Here is a 25,267-nt window from a genome sequence, read left to right on the forward strand (position 1 = left end):
TAAGTGATACATTCAGCACAGCTCACAAATATCAGGTACGCTGAAATCAGGAGTGTCAAAGATGTAAGTGTAGATCCAGGCAAAATTAAATTTAAAATCTCCAATACATTCAATTTACTCCGTGTTTTATCCCTTAAAAATGCATTAAAACTGATATTTAAAAAACAGTTACTCCAGTCAACTCCTGACTTCCTGTATAGGCTGACAATACAGCTGCACTGAAATCTCCAGCAGTGCTGTCAGCCCTGCCCAGATCTCTTCTGTGGACTATAGAACATCTTACCCCTATGTTGAGGAGATGAGGAGGGAGTCATGTTGCATATCTTTGCATGCGTCGAGTGAGAGCAATAATTCTGGGCCCATCAATCACTTTTAGCACTAAACTAATGAGCCGTAAAAGCGTCGCCTATTTTTGTTATTGTAGTTTTTTGCGGTTTCAAGGACGCATGCAATTTTAAGGCTTCACATGTTTGATATCTATTTACCCAGCGTGACCCCGTCTCTTATATTTGACCAAAAAATTGGGTATTACATTCTGTTTCTGTGCACTAAATTTTATTTTAGTGTATTTTATCCTAAAAATACTTGTTTGATAAGCATTTGCGCAAATACTGTGTGACATAAAAAATTGCAACTAGCATCTTTTTATTCTACAGGGCCTCTGCTTTATATATCATTGTTTGGGGATCTGAAGCTGTTTTTTAGCCAAAAATTCAGATTTTATCATGTGTGTGCAAATGTAAGAAATTGCGCCGGGCAGCAAGTGGTTAAAGGAGCGGTAAAGTAGACTTATCACCTCATTTTCATGTGGGATCTACTTAGGGTTTTCTATGTCTTGATGATCAATAACCTTCCAAAGCACCCTAATGGAACGATGACATCATACTATTTCTGAAATAAAACTGTAAAATAAAACCTCCCTGTAAAAATTTGATCTAATGACACCTTTGCGTCGTTAGACACATGATACACATTATGGTTTCCAGGAATTCCTACATGCTGGGATCGTGCACAGTATCATTTGAGAAATTGTGAAATATTACCTTAAATCTAATTAACAACAGAAGTGACTTCATGGACTACATGTCCACCCCAAAGTCAGATCTATACACAAATTTTAATGTATAGGAATGCTAATAGTCTAGCTGGGATGGATGTAAGTAATGGAAGGGGTTGAGTACCTTTCCTAATGAAAATGAAGCATCATCTTCCCTCCTTTACCGGTCTTGAGACTAAAAGCCTAGGAATTTGGCCATGTGATCTCTGCTGAAAAGTAAAATTAGCCAATCTGAACTTTATTTCAGCAGAGATCAGGTGACCAAATAAATGTCTAGTCTTTTGGACACAAGGCCAACACAAAAGGGAATGTTTTTTTATCAGGAGAGGTAAGTATTTCAGCTCTTATGGTTTTCATCACCCATCCCTGCAGGACTGTTATGTGCATGTCTGCGCAAAGACCACCATTGCTGTCCTGATGCTGAAAATCCTACTTGCCTGGCTGCCATTGACTACAGTACTGTATAAATTACTGATCGAGAACAAGCATGCCGCCAGTAAAGTCAGAACTCATGAACTGCATGCTTTGTCTTCGTTAGTAAGTCAGAAAGTACAGAAGTTGCTCCGGCTACAAACATTGAATGAGCAAGACATAAGGAACAGTCAGCAGTGGCAGCCACTCGTACTCCCTTTTACACCCTTTAAAGGATAACTATACCCAGGAACACAGTTGTAATACAGGCAGTCCCTGGGTTACGAACAAGATAGGGACTGTAGGTTTGTTCTTAAGTTGAATTTGTATTTAAGTTGGAACAGGTAAATGTTTTAAGTGTTACTCCAGCCAAAAATGTTTTATGTTTGTTTTGGATAGCAAAAGGGTTTACCCCCTGTAAAGTTTGTTTTGCTGTGTGTGCCCCTGTTCAGAAGATATTACCTCACTTTCTGTCCCTGAGACAATTGGATTTTGAACATTTTGGGTTGTCGTGGAAACAAGGATTGGTGATAAAGCCTCAGTGGAGACACCTTTTTCCCATGATCACTCTTACAAGAGTGAATTTTCCATCCTAGGGGTAGATTTCCTTTAACTTCGTGTTGTCTCAAGGACAGGAAGTGAGATTAAATCTTTCTAATGAAAGGTAAAATAAGAGCATAAGAGGTCTGAAACTGAAAACGAATGCAGACTCTTTCTATTTCAGGACTGGTAAGTATATTATTATACATCCTGGAAATTCCATTGTTGAGATCTGCCATAGTTTGTCTTTGCTGCCCAAATAATCAACTCTCACATCGTCTGTTGCTGCAAAAAGAGTCTCAACAATCTTGCTGTGTAATACATAATTAAAAACCCAACAGTGAGTGGGGCTTCAGGGCAATAGATGACTAAACCTTACCAGCATCTACTTTAAATAAGTTGTAAAGTCCAAGCATATCCTCTCCTGTTATAACATCAGCATTGTAATAGGAATACATATTAGAGTTGTTTTTGACTGGTGAGACCGCACAGCCCAGCATAGACCCAGCATAGGCCCCGCACCGCCCAGGACAGTGCCCACACAGCCACCTAAGAGTAAGGACAGCCCACCATTAAACACGCACAGCCACCTATAGACCCGCACAGCCCAGTATAAACCCCACAGAGCCCATTTGAGAGTCTGTACATCCCAACATAGACCCTGTACAGCCACCTGGGAGACCACACAGCCCAGCTTAGACCCCGCACAATCCACCTGAGAATCCGCACAGCCCAGCATAGATACCACACAGCCACCTGAGAGGCCGCACAGCCCACCATAGAACCTGCACAGCCACCTGAGAGTCCGTACAGCCCACCAAGGAACCTGCACAGCCACCTGAGAGTCTGCACAGCCCACCATAGAACCTGCACAGCCACCTGAGTCCCCACAGCCCACCATAGACACCACATAGCCCACCTGGTACTGTGCACAACCCACCTGAGAGTCCGCAGAGCCCAACATAGAACCTGTACAGCCCCCTGAGAGGCTGCACTATTACACTAATTGGCATTATTTTTCCTAGGCTTCTACTTTCAGGGCTAGTTATTAAGTTATTACTAAAACCAGTAATAATCGAATGCAGAGGCAATTATTTAATATGATAATGAGTAGATACAAATATATAATCTTACAGTTACAACTGTCCCTTTTGAGGGCAAACATAATGCTCATGCAACCCTTAACTGGAGAAAGTCCAGCGGAGGGCGACCAAACTAATAAAGGGGATGGAGGACCAGAGCTATGAGACACGGCTACTAAATTTAAACATGTTTACGTTGGAAGTAAGGAGATTAAGGGGGGACATGATTTTCATGTACAAAATGTTCCATAGTCATAGCAACATTAGCAACAAACTCTTTGAGATTAATTCCGTAACAACGACTAGAGGACACCACCTCAAACTGGTAGAAAAAAAATTTGAACACAAGGGGCGAAGGGGGTTCTTCTCAGTTTGCGCGGTTAGGGTCTGGAACTCACTGCCTCAAGCGTTAATTTCCGCAATTCATCTGGAATCATTTAAGAAGCTTTTGGATGACTTCCTGAGAGACCGAAATGTATAAGGGGACAGGTACTCTTAAGAATGAGAACACTCATGGACCTATACACACACACAACAGGTTGGACTTGATGGACTTATGTCTTTATTCAACCTCAAATACTATGTAACTATGTAACCCGTGATGACATTGAGTATGACACCCCTGTTCTAGATGGATATGGTTTTTAGGAGATGGATAGAACTTATGGAAATTCAATATAAAAATACATATTTGTTTTTCTTTTCTGACCATAGAAATCCTTTTACTGAGCCTTTAATACTTTGGCACTCTATAGCTACAGTACGTTATTTTATAGTTTACTTGCCACCAATTGACTTCAGTCCCTCTTACTCTGTACAGAGTGCTCTCTTCCGTGTTGAGCCTTTTCGTATGATTTATAAGGTGTGAATCTTTGGTTGACTTAACTTTATAAACATTTATATTTCAGGGCATTAAGGGAAAGTTAGGAGTGAGAGGGCCACCTGGCAAGCCTGGAATTCCCGTAAGTAGCTTTGGTATTTTACAGTAGAAGATGTCCGAGCTTTAGATTCATTTGCATTCATCCATGCTTGATCCCCCATTTATTATCAGCTGTGATACCACAAGGCTGTGCGCAGTCCCAGCAGGAAGATGTTATATTAAAGCCAGATGTTCTCTGCTTCATAGACTTTTCCAGCAGCCTCCAAAGTGCATGTGATTTATCTGTATGATTATTAGTACATTCTTTCATCTTATATGGGCAGGTCCACCAGCAGAAGCCTTTGGGAAGCAGGTAGACGACTTCCTACAGGATGTAATGCTCTCTCGTCTTTGTCAGATCAGTGATTTTGTAGCAAAGGCTCTCTGATTATTTTCTGTGATTTGTAGCTGGCTACAGATTTCCTGTGTTAGCTGGATATAGTCTGTGCAACTACAAATCATTGGTGCCACATAGTGTTCCACAGCAGCATTGGATAACATGGGTAGTTACCAAAGAGGGCTATCTTGCAGCCCAAGACACAGCTAATAGTCAATTGCTCAACCACAGATCATTGAATGTTTACAGTGTATTTAAAATTTTCCAGCCAAATTGAGATAACACCTACTTTATATTTGGTACATGTTCCCATAACTTAAAGGCTACCTTCCTGACCATATTAAGAGGTAGGCACTCCAGGTGTGGGGGAAACTGCAATTTCCATCAAGCCTCTGTCTCTGGGAGCCATGCCTGTAAGTCTTGCAATGCCTCATTGAACTTGTAGTTCCACAACAGCTGGAATGCCAAAGTTGCCTGCCCCTGCTGTAACATGAACATGGCCAGGTTGCCTGCTCCAAATAAAAATCTAAAAGGTGTCCCCGGGGTACGCCCGGGACCGACTAGGCGCAAAGATCGAGAGAGATTCAGCGGCTTCCAGTCGCTGATCTCTCCTCTGATCACTGGACTGTAATACACATCACTTTCGGTGTCACTATTTACATTCTCCGGCTCTTAGAGCCAGGAGAAGAAGCTGGGGAAGCAGATGTCTGCTTCCTCAGCTTCTTTGGGGTCCCTAGGTGACATTAGGTGCACGCATCAGTGCACCTAAATGCGGAAAAACGAAAATTGCGCTACACATGTTACATATCGCCGCAAATGTCGGAGTGAGAGCAATGGTTCTAGAGCCATTAATCACTGTTAGCACTAAACTGATGAGCGGTAAAAGCGTTTAAAGTTTTCCCTATGGGAAATTTTGGGTATTGAAGTTTTTTGACATGTTTGGTATCTATTTACCCGACGTCACCCCATCTTTCGTATTTTACCAAATAATTGGGTATTATATTCTGTTTCTGTGCACTAAATTTTTATTTAGTTTATTTTATTCTAAAAATACTGGTTTGATAAACATTTGCGCAAATACTGTGCGAAATAAAAAATTGCAACTTGCATTTCTTTTATTCTACAGGGCCTCAGCTTTCAGAACATATATCATTGTTTGGGGGTTTGAAGCTGTTTTCTAGCCAAAAATGTAATGTGCGCAAATAGTAAGACAATGCTCCGGACAGCAAGTGGTTAAAGTGTATCTAAAGCTTAAACTTTGTTTTGCTACAGAGATCTACTCTCTCTTTTTGTTAAGATGATACATTTGTATTTAGGGAAAACAAGGTCCACCAGGACTGAGGGGTGCAGAAGGTTTCCCTGGCTCTGACTCTGTGATCGGATTCCCTGGAAAACCTGGACTACCTGGAAAACCTGGACTACCTGTGAGTATTCATACCTAGTGACATGTGTGTATAAAGTGGACCAATCTGATAAACCCTGATTGCATCTAAACTGATGAAATAGCAGAATCATAAAATAATCTCAGAAACATAACCATCATTTCAATTAAAAAGCATATTTGTTTTGGGTTTTTGTGTCTTTAACAATTCTGTGGAGTTGTGTGTGGTTAGTTCTGCTCCTTTTTAAACCAATAGGATATTTCTTGGTTGTGCTTCATGCGGCAGTCATGATGATGCAGAGCACACAACATGGCTGACACTGACTGCACACGATCCTTCGGCAAAACAGGCTTTTTGGTTTAAAAGATAGGCTCATTTGCATAATGACAAGCTTTGCAGCTCAAGATTGAATTGTTAAAGTGAACATGTGCTTTGCCCATGCAAGCCCCAATAGCAGCTTATACTCCCCTTCCCTTTACTCTGCCTCTGCATTGTTTGGCCATTGGGAGTGAGGAGAGGAAGCCCTGTGTAAGTTCCAAATCATGATATGAAGCTTACATCGGGCTTAGACTCTCACTTTGCCCTCATCTAACAGTACTGGGTGACTGAGCAAATTATTGCCAATGGCAAACACTGTCATGTCAGAAGGAGCGGGTGAGTTACATGATGCCCATACCCGGAAATATGGAAGGGTAGCAAAGAACAGGTTGGTGTGACCTCCAGGTCAGACTTGCATGAGCTAAGCACGTGTTTGCTTCAAATTATAATTACAGATCAATCAGTATCTTTGATGCCCTTTCACCCTTATCTATTGCACTGAATATTTGGTCTGGCATCAATTTGTGTTGCCACCAAGATATCAGTGCTGTAAAATACAACTGCATAGGTTTGTCACAGGGTTTTGTTCATTTTTGAGAATTACAGAACACCTCCTCTATAGTTCAAATTAGAAGTAAGCAACCTATGGTGACAACAGTGGTCTTCCATTGATATACAACATTGAGTATGTGTTGTCATCCTAGGACTTGAAGTGCGTTACTGCCAGGTTCACCAGGAAAAAAACAAAGGGACAATGTATCACATTTTGGGGTTTCGACACACATTAAGGTTAGTTCAGTGTTAGGAGAAGGTTATGTATGAAGCATTCAAAGGCTAAAATAGTGTTAGGTTAGGGACTAGTGTTAGGATAGGGCTGGATATATCTTTGGGCAAAGTAGGCCTATACCTGTAGGTGGCAATTTAAAGAGGCACCATTTTCCTGAATAGTCATTGATCATACATTTTTTGGGTAAGTGTTAGAGTCTAGCTAAGTGTTAAATTTTCAGATTAGATTAGAGGTTAACTGTAAGTGTTACCTGGGAGGTTAGGTGTAAAAGGTTAATTTTAGGGTTTAGGTAAAATTTTAAGTTGGCTGTACGTGGGTTTAAAGTTATATTAAACCCTCTTTTTTTTATCCTCCAGAGGAGATCCACTTGTACTGTGTAGCTGGTTTTTTTGGGGGGGTCATTTCATATATTTTTTTTAAACTGATGTACCGCAGCCCCCTCCCCTCTGGTTGCAAAGGAGACACCCGTGCGTGCGCACTCCCGGCCGGGAATGAGCTGTGCTGTGTGCGTCCATTGACACACACTGCACTCGACAAGCCACGCCCCTGTTCCTGCCTCCTCCCTCCTCACATTATCTTGATAGGTGCAGCAGCCTATCGCTGCCCTACTCTCTGTAGGCTTGGAATCCCTCCTCTCAACCTGGAACTTCAGGACGCAGCACAGATCGTCTGGTAGCCGGCGGCTGTGAACATGGCGTGTAGGTAAGTGTTTGGAGGTGGGGGGGCATGCAAAGGTAGTGGGGCGTTTTTTACCATAATGCAGAGAATGCATTAAGGTAAAAAACAAATAGCATTTAGTGCTACTTTAAGTGTTAAGGCCAGACGTTCCTAACACTTTTTATTCTGGAATTATTTCGAGATATTTTTAAAAATATCAAATGACCCAGAAATGTAAAAATATCCACAATGACCAAAAAACAGCTTTTCTTCTTTTTATTTTAATAGGGAGGGTTGTTGGGGTTTTCTTAGATCACCGTAGGGTTATGTTAGGTCCCTGATGCCCATCCTGAGACCCAAGGACCATATGTGGCCCCTTAGAATTTGCTGTGCGGCCCTTTGAAGACCCCAGCACTCAGTAGTGGAAGCATTGATTGGTAAAGAGACTATAATGACAGTTCCCAGTCTCTATCTAATTTATGTCGGGTATACACGCCTATATTTTCTTTGTTCAACCTACGGGCTGAACCAACCCGGGGCATCCACCCTCATCCCCATATTGTTTTTGAGTATTTCTGAAAGGAAATGAAGTAGCAAATCTTATCCTTCTAATATCTGTTACAAGAGCTGTGAAATGTCTATTTAATCTTTACATCCTTGACTGTAACTAGAGACATAAAAACATGCTTTTGCTTAGCGTGAGTTTATTGTCTCTATACACTGACGTAGGTCGTTCATATGTTATGCGTATATAACAATATCAGATACATTTGAGTCTTCTTTAATGTTTTACTTGTTTGATGTAGCCATAAAAAAAATATACGATCGGAAAAAGTTTTTTACTTTTTCTTCTTCCTGTCCATTTCATTGTTTGTTGCAACGCGAGCCTTACAAGGCCAAATTAATCCCAAACTGGAGCTTTTGAAAAATAAAAGGGAAACCTGAGTTGTATTAACAGCTTTGCCAGCACATCTGTACGAGACATGCAGCTGTATGCTGTTGCTCCATATGACTATTTCTAATTCAAATTTTCAAGAAGTGTTTGAGTTGACTTTAGTCATTCAGTCACAGTAGTTGAGTTCAGTTCTGTTCTGAGTTAAAAAGAGCAGAGGCGTCTGTGTCCACCCTCTACCTCCGCTTTAGAAACACTGCAGGCAGCATGGCGGCTCAGTGATCAGTACTGTTATTTTGCATCATCTCTGTCCAGTTCGCACTAAAGTCGACCTTTCAGCAACTACAAATTTGCATGGACACATTTATGACACGCCACAATACAAGGATCCCAACCTGAAATAAGTCATTTCAGTGAGGTGCCCTTCTCATTTCAGGGAAGGCCGTCAGGAAAAAAAAAACAGCATAGGAACTAATAGCTAGATTGCTATTGGCTATTTCAATTTGCAATAGCCAATAGCAAGCTGGCTATTGCACCCGCCCTCTGCTGCTGTCAGTCAGCAGAAGTGGACCTGATGGAGAACTTCAGGTCCACCTCTGCTGATGACAGCAGCAGTTGTGGGGTGCAATAGCTAGTCTGCTATTGCATATTGAAATGCAGTAGCAGATAGCGGCCCCGATGTCAGAAAAGAAAAAAAACACAGCACGGAAAGGTTTTATCTGCTAGATAAAGCAGAGTAAACCTTTTTTGGAGAAACTTTTTCTATCTAATGGCTGGAGACTCCCGGAACATCCGGGAGAGTTGAGATGTCTGCACAATAACACCATCATTTTTCAGAAAAGCTCTACCTATTGTTATTAAAAAGCAGGCGTTCAACTCCAGTCCAGTGACTTTGCCTAGACTGAGATGATGTAATCAGTCTGCTGCAGGCAGTGATCAGACTGCAATACTGTAACTTTAAAGCAGGTCACAAAGTGAGAGCCTGCAGCAGAGACTGATCTGTATCAGACATTTGTGATCACAGCTAAGAACTGCACGTTTACCAGGATATACTGTACATTATGGTGTCATGATTGGGCATCATTCAGTTTAAGTAACCAATCGTGTTTCTGAACATTCATTTCTGCAGGGTGAAAAGGGTAGTCAAGGGCTTCCTGGACTTGCTGGATTACCTGGTCGACAGGGGGAAAAAGGCACCTTTGGCATCTCAGGCAGCACAGGGGCACCAGGACCTAAGGTAATAAAATATTCTGCATGTATATTTCATCTGCGGGGTACAAGATTACATTGGTATTATATTGATCCTTTGATTTCCAATTACCAGGATTGTAATGTGTCAGTGTCCGTTTAATGATTGCATTAGCACTGTCTGTATCCCAGTGCGTGCTGCTACACACAGTACCTGTCCCTCCCGAGCATGTCTCTGCTCTGATCTGCACGCTGTATGGCTGTGCACGTCCGTGTGAATGAGGACATACAGTTTCAGTTAAAGGAGAACTATGAGGTGAGTGCTTTTCACTCGCCTCATAGTTCTAGCCGACCTGTGACAATGAGACTGTCACAGGTCGGCTCAGTAGATCGGGAGGTGAGCGAACACATACCGGGTTCGCTCACCTCTCCATCCTGTCACGGCTCTCTGCCGTGACAGGGGGAGGGGCTCGATTCCCCTCTCCCCGCTCCGATCTGCCAGCGCTGACTGGCGGAACGGACGGGGGAGGGGGCGGGTACAGCTGGCTCTGCCTCTAGATAGGCAGAGCCAGCTGTCACTCACGCAGCTGGGCAGATCCCGTCATCTAAGTCGGGATGCGCTCCGGCTGCGACGTCTCTGGTATACTGAGCTTAGGGTAACGGGAGGACGCTAGTTTGTGTCCTCCCGTTACCCTAAGGAGAACTATGGGGAAAAACACTGACCCCATAGTTCTCCATTAAATAAACTGTAACTTTTGTAACAACTCTTGTTGTCAGTGGAAGGAACCTGTGCATCAGGAAGGTACATGGTAGTCCCCGACACTTAATCTGTCACAATCAAGGACGGTTAAAGTGTATTTCCACTCTTACAGTCAAATGTAAAAAAAAACACTATACCTGCTATCTGCTTTTAGATACAGCGTATCTAAAAATAATGTAAAAAATTATTTCTTACCTTTTAGATGTTTCCATGAAGCAGGTCTTTGGGCAGACTGCAAACTACTCTAATCAAAGTCATACAATGCATAAGCCAAGCTTCTAGATCTTTAACACTTTGTTTCAGAGTTTAACCCTTTTGTTCAAAGTTCATATCTAGTTTACAACTGATCCTGAGATCTGCCAGCACTGTACAGGGTTACTTTTGGTGAACATAACTCCCCAGCCTCCTTGCAAAATAGAGGAAAATTCAGCTATGGAGTTTTCAGAAAAGAGCAAGTTAAATGGAAGCAGTGATTTTGACATATGTTTTTAAGTTATACCTTGGAATGGGAATGTGTAACAAATAAATAAATTTATAAAGCAGCCAAACGTAGTTTATGCCGGACAATACAGGTATAGAAAAAACAAAGGAAGAGCTAAAAATCATGCATGGTGTGAAAGGTCTACAAAAGAAGGTTTCCGGAATTGGGCTTTAACCATGAAGACCAACGATGACCATTAATATTTCTTATATACAGTGGTGTTTTTCACTTACAGCAACCTCCTCATTTATATCTGATTCCCAATGTTAAAGCGTTTACGGAAACCTGTGCTAAGAGAAAAATGGGGCTGCTATTGCTGTCCTCCACCTGAAAACGCTAGCTGCCTGGCAGTCTTTGGCTTCAGTACTTTCTCAGTCATCGACCTGTAGCGAGTATGCAGATCAGAAAAGTCTGAGTGAAGTCAGAAAACCTGATCTGCGTGGTTGTTCTGAGTTAATGGGGTTGGTTTGCTAAAGCGGTATAGGCTGTTGACTTGCAAAGGGATTTTTCACTTTGCAAGGTGAATTTTCACTTAGTTTAGTAGATGACGCAAAGCTTTGTTGACTTTAGTCATCCAATCATGTGCAAGCAAAAATCCTGTTTTTCTTATGTTCTTTACACATAAGTATGTTTTCTTAACAAAGCATTTTTTTGCCACATTTAGTGAGCTAAGCAAAAATTCACTTTTGAAAGTGAACACACTCTAATTGCTCTACTAAATCAACCCCATTGATTCAAGGCGTACTGAAGTCTTTGCATCAATATTACAGCCAGGGAAACTAGTATTTTCACAGAGGGTAGTTAGCAAGTGGTAATGCCCTTACTACTTTACTACAGGTCTCGTTTAATTTATGTGCTATAAATGAGGTACCAGATATAGCTGGTAGCTGTCCCCTTAATATTTAATCATTACAGCAACCTAGTGTGCAGGCCTTTGGGTCCATTGAGATGAGTGCCTGTGTTGATGGTCTTTTGTTCTCATCTAGAACATTTTGCATTTCCATACAAGTCTATGCAAAGCCCACTTGAAGCAGGTCAAATGCAAGTCAAAAGGAGGTCAACTACTGGTCAACTGCAACTGTCAATGAATTCTAAATGATCTCAGAGGCATATTATACTGATGTCAAACTGATGCCATAGAGCCCAAAGGCCATCAACACAGGTCCTAACATGGCTTAATCTGCTAATATTTACATTTGATGCTCCCTCTATCTTTATTTCTAGTCATACACATGAGTGCCTATGCTTCATGTATAACCACACCTTGCCTTACATGAGGAGAACAGAGTTATTCTTTCACTTCTTCCATGCATTTATTCTGGGATGTGCACACCATTGTCATATCCCAATGGACAGAGTATGCTTGTCTGCTAACTATTTTCATGGCCACACAGCTACCTCCTCATGTATCATTTCCCCCTCCTCTTTCAGATTGTAAGCCCTCAGGGGCAGGGACCTCCTTACCATCCTGTTTTGAATTGTATTGTAATGTCTTCCTTACATTGTAAAGCGCTGCGCAAACTGTTGGCGCTATATAAATACTATGTAATAATAATAATATCCCAATGGACAGAGTATGCTTGTCTGCTTACTATTTTCATGGCTTGCTGTTTTGTGTACTTTCACAAACTTTGTGAATAAAGTTTAAACACAAGAAAATATATCTCCTTCCTTCTTACCTTTTCAGGGTGAGCATGGACTGCGTGGTCATCCAGGAAAGCCAGGCTCAAGAGGTCTCCCTGGAGCTCAAGGGGATCAAGGGCAGAAGAGCGAGCCTGGCTTGAAGGGTCTTCCTGTAAGTGTAGCTTATTTGACTGTTACAGTATTATTAATATGGACAAGTGTTGGCGGAGCTCTAGGGCCCTCATCTTTATAGGTGTTGTAGTTTAAAGATTAAGGCAACTCCTTATGAACAGGTGAGCCCGGGTAGGTCCTTGGGACAAGGTTCATAATACAGTAGAGTGATGAGAGTGCCACAGTCGTAGATAACTGGACCACATTCTGTTTGGACTTAAGTAAAACATGAAAGTGTAAAGACTCGTTCAGGTTGCTAGTGCTTTTAGGCTGGGGACTTAAGCAAGCCTTTACACATGCAAAAAATATTAATGATATCACTATACTTAAATGTGAAAAATTGTGGTTTTATAGGGAGAAGACGGTGACCAAGGCTTGATGGGTTTTCAAGGTTTTCCAGGACCAAAGGTATGGCTAAATATCACTTTGTGCTTGGCTTGTTTCCAGTGCTTTTTTATCGATCAAATTTTTTTTACTGATTTTGCAATAAGCCCCAAAAACAGACTTTTCTACATCTTATCACATCATCACTTAGCCGCTTCATTGCTTATACAGTACAGATGTTTTTCACCTGATTGGATAATCAAAGTGAATATTCACAGTCACACCTAAGTGAAGAGTTCTAATGCTTTTAGTAAATCAGTCCAATTATGTCAGCCAAATAGGGAGTACATGGTTTTACATGAGTCAGACCTGAATGAATCCAAAATTGAGAGTAAAGGTGCCCATACACTGCACGATTCTCGTACGGGAATCGCGGGAAATCCCGCGATCGTACAAGAATCGTGCGAATGAAGACGTGCGACCGTTTCTACTGTACGGTCGCACGTCTTTTGTCTAAGGAGCATGCTAGAAAACCAGCCGAAAATGTTACGATTTTAAGCTGGTTTGAATGATGCTTGGGAGACAAATGCCGAACGGGCCGGTGTGCACACGCGCACACTGCCCGTTCAGCATTGCGGTCATCGGAAGCCCGCCCCTCAGGGGGGCAGGCTTTCGATGATCGCAATTACGATCTGCCTGTCCAAGATGGCCAGATCGTACGTTTTTTAAATTACAACCATCGCAAGACTAAAGTCTTGCGATGGTTGTAAAGTGTATGGCCACCTTTATGAACAGTACGGTACAGCCATTGTGCTGCACGAAAAAATAGGAAGCAGAGACTTCATATGTAATGAGCAAATATGGCTGCTTCTATGTACACATGTACAAACAAAGAAACAAGGTTTTAAAACATTTAAGTGCATGTAACTAATAATAGAAATACTTTGACACTACATTCCTCTGTCCCTCATAATCAGTAAACTAGTTCCTTTTACTTGTATACTGTATTATTGCTAAGTGTGGTCAGTTTGTGTCGCTTTATCTTCATGTTAGACCCACAGGATGCAATGCCGTCACATGGTGTGCCTGTCATTTCATAGTCCGCTTGAATTACATGCCCCTATCTAGCTGTAATGCACCAAGCTGACACGCCCCCGCCCAGTCAAAGCTATTTGGACTGCAGCACCCTCTATATCATGGCACTGGCTTTTTTTTCAACCATACAGAAGAGGGATTGTAGGGGAGCTCTTGCAGTCACGGGACCTCAAGATAAAACTATTTTTTTAGGGTGAATGGCAGCTTTTTCTTACAATTTAAAGGGTCGTTCCAAATACATAGAAGTAGATCAGATGTGATAGCCTGCTTTGTAATCACAAATTTCACATAAGCTTTAACACACAGAAAAGATTACTTTTTGAGCTAATCGCTTTCACGGTTTCATATTTTTTCAATCAGATCCTTTGTTATTGAGTTTTTATTATTAAAAGATTTCAAAAGAGATCAAGGAAAAACTGAAAAATTGCAGCATTTACAAAGTGCAGTCATCAAGAACAGAGATATAACCTGTATTAAACAAGTAGTTATAATACTGTACAAGGTATTCGATATGGGAATACATGATGCATGTGCATGTAAATGTTACAAGGATGTCCTCGTGTAGACTTTGCAGTTGAGTTTATCAATGCTTGTATGTTAATGAGCAAAAAAATACACCAGTCCACTATAGAGTCTTCATTTTCCCCACCATAAGACACCACTTAAAGCAAAACTCTGGGCAAAACTTTTATTAACCCTTGCGTTTGGGCTACCCCTGCACTGCAAGGGTTAACTGCTCGTTTTGGTCTAGGGAGGAAAATAACAAAGTTGTACTCGCCTGATCTTCAGAGATGGCCGGCTGTGACAGCGCTCGCTCCAGCCTGTCTCCTCTGCAGCCATGGTATGTCCCTCCGCGTCCTATACACTGTGTATAGAATAGAATGACTCAAGCGGAGGGGGACCAAGGCTAAAATGACCGACCTTAGAGCAAGCTGACTCCAAGGATCGGGTCAGTATAACTTTTGTATTTTCCCCCTAGACACAAAGAGCAGTTAACGCTTGCAGTGCATGGGGTTGCCTCACTGCAAGGGTTAATAAAAGGAGTTCTTCTTTAAGGGTGGGACATACAGGGCATACATATAAAAGGTTATGGTTACGGGTAGACTGAGCGAATGGGAAAAGCTGTGGGGAAGGAACTAGGCCCAAAAAAGTTATTGCCCCGTTAAAGTCACAGAGGGCATATTCTCTGAAATCTTATACGGCAACCTCAACCAACATACGTCGGCTTTTCAAACACAAAGTACATAACGCACTTTCACATGTTTGTCTAAAAAGACTTTACAAGACAATAGCTTGCCGTAGATGTTGGCTTACCATTGAGACCGTGGCCAATCACTGCGTGCATATTAAATCACGGTCAGGACCTCTCGGCTGATTGTCTTGCTTTTTCTTTTTGAGCAATGCCAGTAGCAAGCAACGAGATTTCACATTCCATCTTATCACAAAATGAAACAAGAATTCTGTTTGTTCGCTTTGGGCAATTTCTCCTCCAAGCAGTGAAGCCGTGTCATTAGGAATGTTTATACTGCTTCTTATTTCTTCTGTATATGAAGTTTTGTGTGTTTAATTTTATATTCATGGAACTTTATGACTCATATTTTCAGGGCCCAGATGGTGACATCGGTCTAGTTGGCATTATTGGTCCCAAAGGTCCTTCAGGGCAAATTGTAAGTGGAACATATTATTTCTCCTTCTGCATTATTATACAGGATTTATAGAGCGCCAACAGTTTGCGCAGCGTTTTACAATATAAGGAAGATATTACAATCACAATACAATTCAAGACAAGATGGTAAGGAGGGCCATGCCCCTGAGGGCTTGCAATCTAAGAGGGAGGGGCCAGTGATACCTGAGGAGGTAGCTGTGTGGAGATAAATTGTTTGAGAATGTGATGGTTCCGTGGTTAGGTTTAGGTGGGATAGGCTTCCCTGAAGAGAAGAGTCTTAAGGGATCGCCTAAAGGCAGTGGGAGATAGATGGACAGGTTGGGGTAAAGAGTATGGGAGGAGTTGACAAGGGAGGCGGAATGCAGGAGATCTGTAGAATCCTGCACATCTTGTTTGCAGGTTACCTGATAACATTGAGGACTTGGATATGAAAGCTTAGAATGTATATTCACTTATCTCTTATTGGTTTATTATTTTGATGTATTTTTTTGGATTTTGTACAGGGGAACAGAGGTCCAAGAGGCCCTGGTGGTATAATTGGACCTACAGGTAATCTGGTGAGTATCGCACTATCCAGCATTATCTGTATTCCATATAAATGTGGGTAGCATGCAGTTATAAGAATATGATATTGGATCTTACTGTGTCGTTTCTTTGCCATTAATCACGGCCCTGCTTTTACTTTTTTTTCTAACCCACACTGGAAGAATTGACAGTCCTTTAAATTCTCACTGTGCACAGGTATAGAAAGTAAACTATTAATGTGTTTTAATATAAAATAGTTACCATTTCCTTTTTTGTAAAAGCCAAACTCAGATATAAAAGACACACAGAAATGCAGCTCTGTATTCACTCTGTGAATTTCTTATAAATGCAACTAATGTAAGAACCTAAGTTCGATTTGATATAAGCTTCTAGCAATCCCCTGACAACCAATCAGATGTGCCGCATGCAAATGTGTTAACAAGGAACATGCTGAAAAGAGGAGAGAGCAGAATGAGCAGAGGGATGATATCATCAGTCTGCTGCTGCTGCTCTGTTCTATGTCCAATGAAAGTTAAGAGAGGACCCTGCTGTATTATTTAACTGTATGTGGTGTCATCCACCTGACTGTTCTGTGTGAGAGTAATGGAAAGAAGTAGAAAAAGAGTGCTGGACCTGCAAGGTTTGTCCTATCGGTGTGGCTGGTCAATTAAGATGTGAAAGTCGATATAGGTGATCGGACTACCAGACAAGCAGCTTGTACATTCCGCAGGATCTCCATCGTCTCATTGCTTAGTGCAGTCAAATCGCAGGATTGTGAATTGAAGTGTCGCACTCCGTTCAATTGTAGCCAACTCAGCCACTAAAGAGCTCTGTGCATTCTCACAGTGGCATCCCGAGGCCAGGTGTCGCCCTGCCGTGACGTCGCCACGCGTGTGCACAATGACGTCATCGCGCATGTGCGGTCATCTTATTGACGCCTGCCGGCAGCCATCTTGGTGATGGACGCTGGCAGAGAGAGGAGGGGACGTTCACCCGCCAAGATGAGGTATGCAGCTGGCTCCCCTCCTCTCTCCTGACACTTTCGTGCTCTCGGTCAATGACCAAGTGCCTGACTTTTCAGAGGGGGTGACACCAAAATGACTGTCAACTAATTTTGGTGTCACTGCTCCAATGGTGGCGTCCGGGTGCGGGCCACACCCCCCTTGTGACGCCACTGCATTTTCACACACTGGACAAAACTGTATCCAATTTCAAGCCATTACAGTTCTGATATAAGTTTGCCCTTCGATAGTCCCCAAAACACATTGACTATTTCTATACTGCTCCCTCAACCCCATATTGAATTAGGATGCATCTGGACTGTTAAACGGAGTGAGGCACTTCAATTTATAACCGTGCTGTGTGAAAGAGTTGTGTAAATGTCAGGACTGGATAGACAGAAATACAAATCAATATGTATCTCATTTTTTTTGTGCCTTTTTGCTGTTTGTCTGGAATTCAGCTTTAAACAATTTATTGCAGCAAACATGTTTTATTTCAGAATAAACCCAAATATTTCAAGTGCGGAATGCTTAAAATGTTAAACAAGATTCTATTATGATAAAGTAATATAGCAAGGAGGACAATACATGTCTGTGTATACACATAATTGTGTATATACAATATTGAGTGTTTCCCTGATAATGTGGAATATTTCAGTAGCTAAGTACAGAGCGTGCCTATTTGGCACAGTATCTCACCCAGAGAGCGCAGCCTAAACATACTCATGTCTTCCATCACAATAGTTGCTGTTCAGATATTCCGAGATGTTTCCCAGTAGTTTCAGATTCACACATTGCTATTGATATTTTTCACCTGTGGTAGACTACTGCGCTTCTGGATAGATTATATGATGGTGCAAAGATGGAATAAAAGTAATATTTTATTTAAAATGCGTTACATACATATTCCTTCACAATGCTGATGAAATTATTATTTTACTAAATTTACACATCAGGCTTATACACATTCATAGTCTGTTGTTAAATGTACACTTGCACTTAAAGTTAATTATTAAACACTCAAACTTTTTTTGTATCAACTATGAGTTCAGATTAGGGATGCACCGATACTAGTATCGGTATCGGTGCCGATACCGAATATTTGGGTGAGTACTCGTACTCGCCCAAATGCTCCGATACCTAGCACGAGTACTTCCGGTATCAGAAAGCCGGGCAGCGCATCATTACACACTGCCCGGTTTCCTGATTGGCCAGGAAACGGCTCCATGCTCTCTCGTCACTTGTGATGAGAGAGCATGGAGCCGACTTCCCGGCCAATCAGGAAGCTGGGTAGCGTGTAATGACGCAGCGCCCAGCATTCTGATTGGCCGGGAAGCCGGCGTCAGGCTCCCTCGTCATCTCATTAATCATAATATTAAGAAAGTGACCTTAAAGCATTAGTTTGTATTGCTTTAGAAAAAAATTGACCTGTCCCTTTAAGAAAAAGTATCGGTAATTGGTATCTGCGAGTACTTGATCAAAAGTATCGGTACTCGTACTCGGTCTTAAAAAAAGTGGTATCGGTGCATCCCTAGTTCAGATTAAACAAATATACATTGCCCAGCAATTTGATTACATTTTTGCCCAAGCACCTACAGTCATCATGTTTCAGAACAGTTCCAACTCTCTCAGCTTGGCTTTCCTGAACTTCCTGTCCAGTACAAGATCATAGGGGACAGATCAGTCTATAGCAGTTGTTTATTTATTAGCTTAGAGCACATGTGTCAAACTCAAGGCCCAGGGACCGAATCCGGCCCACCAGGCCATTTCCTAGACTTCTAATTTCAGATCTAGGTATTAAGTTATTACTAAAACCAGTGATAATTGAATGCCGAGGCAATTGTGATAAAGATTAGATACATTTATATAGTCTTACAGATACCTTTGAGGGCAACCATAATGTTGATGCGGCCCACGATTAAACTGAGTTTGACACCCTGGCTTAGAAACAGGAGTGGGCAGCAGGGTTGCAGCTTACCTTGTTGTGTCTCTGTTTGTGAAGACACACACACAGCTTACTATCACACACATGGGTGACTCTATAGGACCCTGCAAGGTAAAGGAGTGACCCTAAAACAGGATATCAGGGCCTTTGCTCAAGAGACCAACTGATTCTGCAGAAAGATAAAGCAATAAAACATCAAGAAGCACCTTCTATTGTAAGTGATTTGATCAGTATTTAAAATAGTTTAAAATCCTTTTGATTTTAACCCTTTCGGTGCCAAGGACGTACGTCGTACGGAGCTACAAAAGTGCTTCCAGCTGGCCAGCTCAGTACGTCGTACATATATAAACGTGAGCCTGATACATACATGAACATAGCCTATCTGTTCCATAATTCTATTTTTCATCGTGGCATTGAGGAATGACACCAGTTCACCCATTTCCCATTTGTTGGTGATCCTGGCACATACATTCGAGTGATGCTGAAACACCCTCTTTGCTAGATATATAGAAACTGGATAGAGAAGGTGATAGAATTACCTTAATGTTAACCACCAATCAAACATGCCATGGAAATTCAAAGGTGATTGGTGATTAAAGACGCAGACAGAAAGTTGCATAGCACGTGCTTCAAGAAGTAGACTCCTTCTGACCCTGTGGGGTGGTTGTTGTGTACTGTGGATGCATTGGGTTCATAAAGAACTCGGATTAGGGTAAACTAAGTGGACTCTGATTTTAGCACAACGGGGTACAGGAATACATTAAAAGCTCACTCATTGGTTTTATGTATTGCTTGGAAGGGCTTTTTAATATACCTGCTCAATCTGGATGCAATTTTAAAGCTCTGAGTAGCTTTAATAGGAGAAATACAGTTGCTGCAGTTGATAATAACATCTGTCTTCCAAGAGTCCATGCAAGTAATCTGTAGTGAACACATAATAAATAGTCTTTGTTTTTAAAGAATTATAATATTTTTTTTTATTTATTTTAGGGAAATCGTGGCGACAAGGGCTCCAGGGGGGAAATGGTAAGACAACAGATTAATATTTATTTTATTTATTACAGGTATTTATATAGCGCTGACAATTTACGCAGCGCTTTACATAGTTGCACATTTACATCAGTCCCTGCCCTCAAGGAGCTTACAATCTAAGGTCCCTATCTCACATGCATACAACTGCAGGGCCCACTTAGAGAACAGCCAATTAACCTTCCAGCATGTCTTTGGAGGAGGAAGGGGTACCCGGAGGAAACCCACGCAAGCCCACAGGGAGAATATACAAACTGGCGGTAGTGACCTGGCCGGGATTGGAACCGGGGACCCCCAGTGCTGCAAGGCAGAAGCGCTAACCACTATGCCACTCTGCTGCCCTACATTACTGAGGCATTGCGTGAAGGAACTAAAATTGTGGGAACATGATGGTAGCTGTACAAATTCTGGTTAGTCTGGCTAATGCTTACTCAGGGCTAGGGACCTTCCCCAGTATTTGAGCCTGGCGGTTAGCTGCTCAAGCACCAAGCACCGTATCATGAGAGGCAGGGGATAGAGTGTCACTCATATTCAGGAGTGCTTCCCCATACCTGGAAGCACTGGGCATTTCATGGGGTTCCAATAGGTGAATGATGTGGTGGTGGGGCTCCAATAGGTGAAAAATATGGTGGTGGTGTGAAGCTGTGGTAAAACTACAAATCCCACCATGCATCTTACCGTGGGAGCCATGCATATGCAAAAGTCTTGCAATGCATCATGGATCTTGGAGCTCTAAGGAACGCACAGAGTGCAGAGGTCAGATCTAAGGAACGCACAGAGTGCAGAGGTCAGATCTAAGGAACGCACAGAGTGCAGAGGTCAGATCTAAGGAGCGCACAGAGTGCAGAGGTCAGATCTAAGGAGCGGACAGAGTGCAGAGGTCAGATCTAAGGAGCGGACAGAGTGCAGAGGTCAGATCTAAGGAGCGGACAGAGTGCAGAGGTCAGATCTAAGGAGCGGACAGAGTGCAGAGGTCAGATCTAAGGAGCGGACAGAGTGCAGAGGTCAGATCTGAGGAGCGGACAGAGTGCAGAGGTCAGATCTAAGGAGCGGACAGAGTGCAGAGGTCAGATCTAAGGAGCGCATAGAGTGCAGAGGTCATATGTAAGGAATGCATCGAGTGCAGAGGTCAGTTATTAATTGTAATGCACAGAGGTCAGATGTGAAATGCACAGAGTGCAGAGGTCAGATGTAAGGAACGCACAGAGGTCAGATGTAAGGAACGCACAGAGGTCAGATGTAAGGAACGCACAGAGAGCAGAGGTCAGAAGTAAGGTATGCAGAGAGTGCAGAGGTCAGAAGTAAGGTACGCAGAGAGTGCAGAGGTCAGAAGTAAGGTACGCACAGAGCAGAGGTCAGATGTAAGGAACGCACAGAGTGCAGAGGTCAGATGTGAGCGCACAGAGTGCAGATGTCAGATGTAAGGAGCGCACAGAGTGCAGAGGTCAGATGTAAGGAACGCACAGTTCAGTAGTAAAGAACGCAATAAATCCTGCTTTCCTATCACACAGTATGGGTGGCATGGCATGGGTTATATGTGACAGAGGTCTGGCATTAAAGGAGAACTATGAGGTGAGTAAAAAATCACTCAACCTCATAATCTGAGCCGACCTGTGACAATGAAACTGTCACAGGTCGGCTCTATAAATCGGAAAGTGAGAGAACACATACCGGCGCTCGCTCACTTCTTAGGTGAGGATACAGAGGGGAGTTAGGCGGCCGCCAGGCCATAGGCGACCGCCCAATTAGAGAGCCACCTCTGCCGCCTGATACAGGACAGATGACTGGCCACGGGCCCCGTGCTGGTCACTGGCCCTCGGGCAGCGCCCTACTGCCCAATGGGTCAGTCCGCCCCTGGTGTGAAGATAGGTCACCAGCACGTTTTGGAGGTTCTGCATTACACCATCCGAGTTGGTCACTTCGAGCACCAATCTTACCTTCACTGGTAACAAAGCTGTATGGTGTGCAGCAGGCACTTTCTACAAGATATGGTGGTGGGACTCTAATAGGTGAATGATGTGGTGGGGTGGCATAAGATAGGTAACCTGTTACTTTGCCCCTAATGGGCAAGTTACAAGTTTGCTTTAAACATCTGAATGTTATATGAGATATGAGAAGGACCTGTTAAGATTTTGTGTCCACTTCTTTTAGCTCTGCTTCTGTCTCACATAATATTTGTGCCAATTACTTGGCCAATTCTGCTAGGAAAGATTTTTTAATAATAAAATAATTTTGTGGGGCCAAAGCTCTGTTAAAGTTTTCTTGCAAGACTATTTATAACCTTTATTGTAGATTTTTTTATGATTAGTCCATAGTGGTCCATGAAACGGGTTCTTAGCTTTGTAAAGATTTGACCTTAGTCTGGGACAGCTTTTTAAGACACTATTTGTCAATAATCAATCATATGCATGGGCTTCCTCTGACTTTTTTGGCTGCTATTCATGCTCTTGGATGTTAAACAGCCGGGATCAAAGGTCAAATGAGGGCAGCTTTGGTGTTTTGAAGTATTGGTCTATCTGCTCCTGCTGCCCCTTGCACATTGCGAGCATTTGCTGTGCATTCCGAATGCCTATGGATGGTAAAAGCAGATGCAATTTTACACACCTGTCACCAGTCAAAAATTGTGAGTTTTCGGGCTGCCCAATCTGCCTATGTTCAGCTTAATGTTACAATACACCTATTGTAATCAAAAATGCATTTACTACATACAGTATGCACATTTCAAATGCTGATTATTATGTTTGTTTTCTGTCTGTCTTTTTAGGGACCTCAAGGACTAAGAGGACAACCAGGCCCTCCTGTAAGTACAGTGTACCATATAATGGGCATCATATAGCTAATGATCAGCATGCTAAGAGCTGTTTGTATAGTCTCCCAACAAGCCACCAGACTTGTCTTGGAATGCAAAACATTAAATCTTCTTAGGTGCTGTGGGGCTGCACAAAGAACTAACACCATGAAACTTGTGGCCTAAGGCACCTTTCACGCTGTCAGTTTTTCACGCGTGTCCGACTGTCAGTTTTTCAGGCGGACCCGATTTGATGCCAAATGCTAATCTTTGGGCAGCTGGATCTAAATGGAGGGTAGTCCGTTTACACTTGGTTACCCCCGACTCCGGCCAGGTCCGGAAAAACAAACTGATCAGTGTTCTGTTTCAACGGACCTGATTGTGCCAGATCGGAGGTAGGTAATCTGACGTGTCTGTTTACATCCGATTTCTCATAGATCAACAAGGGGTCCAGTCATTTAATTTTTTTCCTCCATTACAACAGTGACATCCGATCCATACCGCTCCGATCAGGAGGGGATATACGTACATCCCCTTCTGACCAGCCCGTCTGAAAGGGGTCTAATAAAACATCACGTCCAGTTACATTGTAACTCTCTTTGGTTTGAATAAAGACTCTCAAACCGCAGCTGGAATGGGGGGGTGGCAGGTAAGATTTTGTCCCAGAGTCATGTGATTTTTAGTTTGATCTTCACTTTGAAGGAAACCTGTGCTGAAGGAAAGATGGCCTCCTTCTGAAAATGACAGAGTGGGTCCTGGTTCACTAGGACAAATAGAGCCGGAAAATCCCATTGTGTCCCCACTGGGTAGATTCCAGGGCCAGATTTATACTTTTTTTCTCTCTCTCTACGCCTGCTACCTTGTGGCACCCCCTGGACACATTACAAAGTAATTCACCAAGATTTACAGTATTATAACAATAGCAAGATCATGAACATGTCCACAGAGACACCAACAACATTTTTCTCGAATGATGAAACCAGAATGAATGTGTTTTTTCTTTTGGTAAACTCCGTTCCTCCCAAACCCAAATGTTAAAATTGAGCGAAATTTTGAATTACATTTGTCGGCGTTATCGATTTTGTTCTGATGAGATTTTTTTTGCATGAAGATTTGTACGAAATTCTGACTGTGTATATTAAGTGTTAGTGCAATACTGAAACAGCCAGAAGCATGTCACCTAAGACAGAATTTTAGTTCTTTCTCTACAGCAGATGTCACCAACCTCAGTCAGAAAGGCCATTCCGTAGGGAACCTAATCCACCAACACACGCAGCCAACTTCCTGGAAAGAATGCCCCACCGCTCTCCCTAGCGCTATAGTGTACACTGTTCACATTGGGAGTTGGCTGGGCCTAGAAGGAAAGACCTGGCGCTGCAGTGGTGGTGATTATGGTCATTAATAGCAACAGTTGGTGACGCTGCACTAATAATGCATTTGAAGGCGTCAATCTCGCTATAGAGCCTATAAACAAATAACAGTAGTAGTCAGGGCACGGGATCGAGAGGCCTGGGTAGCAAAACCCAGTGGCAGTGGCGCTCTAGGCCATGGCTTAGGTGGCTTGAGCTGAAATGCAATCCCGGTATATTCACCAGCATAGAAAGGGACAAAGTCACCTTTTCCATAACAGCTCTCTGAGAGGGAAGATTCCCCTCACATTTCATCTTACTTGTCTCTCTAGGACAGGAAGTGAAGGGAAATCTCCCCAGCAGGACACAGACAACAACAAAATAACCTGAGTTGGTCCTAATCTTTCTCTGCTCTGGTAAAAGCATTGGCTGTAGTCAGACTTTGAACATTTGTCATTACTGAAGGCCAGATATGGAAGCTGTTTACTATTATTATTAGATAATAATTAAATTCTGATACGTATTCTTTCCTTGATCATATATCTTATCTTGTTTTAGGGTCCACCGGGTGCTCCAGGACGATCTGTAAGTTTAAAAGACCGCTAAACATCAAAACATAAATTTGAATAAAGAAATACTGAATACATCATGTCTTCTTCCAGTTTACCTGTAGAATGTTTGTAGCTGTGTTCTTCCTCACCGATCTCAGACACATATATAAATGAAAGCAGCTCTGTAATCATTAATGCACCATTAAATGTACGCAGTGTAAGTCCCTGAACTTGTCCTGGTCTTAGCCTGTTGCAGTCCCTGTGCAGCAGACCTGGAGTGTGAGAGCAAGAAGCAGTACAAGCAGCATATCGGTTCATGTGCTGACATGCAGCATGCTGATAGGAGCAGAAGGCTCCTATCAGCATGACAGAGCATTGACAGAGAGAGA

At 42.5% G+C, this 25,267-nt stretch overlaps 1 protein-coding gene across 1 annotated transcript; it reads left to right on the forward strand.

Moving 5' to 3' along the window:
- Positions 1-1,150: 1,150 nt before the first annotated feature.
- On the forward strand, positions 1,151-24,916 carry LOC108791367 (collagen alpha-1(XXIV) chain-like). The gene is made up of 13 exons (XM_018561843.1): positions 1,151-1,156; positions 1,430-1,594; positions 3,999-4,052; positions 5,663-5,770; positions 9,512-9,619; positions 12,499-12,606; positions 12,960-13,013; positions 15,629-15,691; positions 16,194-16,247; positions 20,152-20,187; positions 22,955-22,990; positions 23,593-23,627; positions 24,886-24,916. Exons 1-13 carry the CDS (start codon positions 1,151-1,153, stop codon positions 24,914-24,916), a joined length of 858 nt encoding a protein of 285 aa, XP_018417345.1.
- Positions 24,917-25,267: the final 351 nt, after the last annotated feature.

Source organism: Nanorana parkeri, unplaced genomic scaffold (assembly GCF_000935625.1).
Source record: "Nanorana parkeri isolate BGI_ZX_2015 unplaced genomic scaffold, ASM93562v1 scaffold548, whole genome shotgun sequence".
NCBI lineage: Eukaryota > Metazoa > Chordata > Amphibia > Anura > Dicroglossidae > Nanorana > Nanorana parkeri.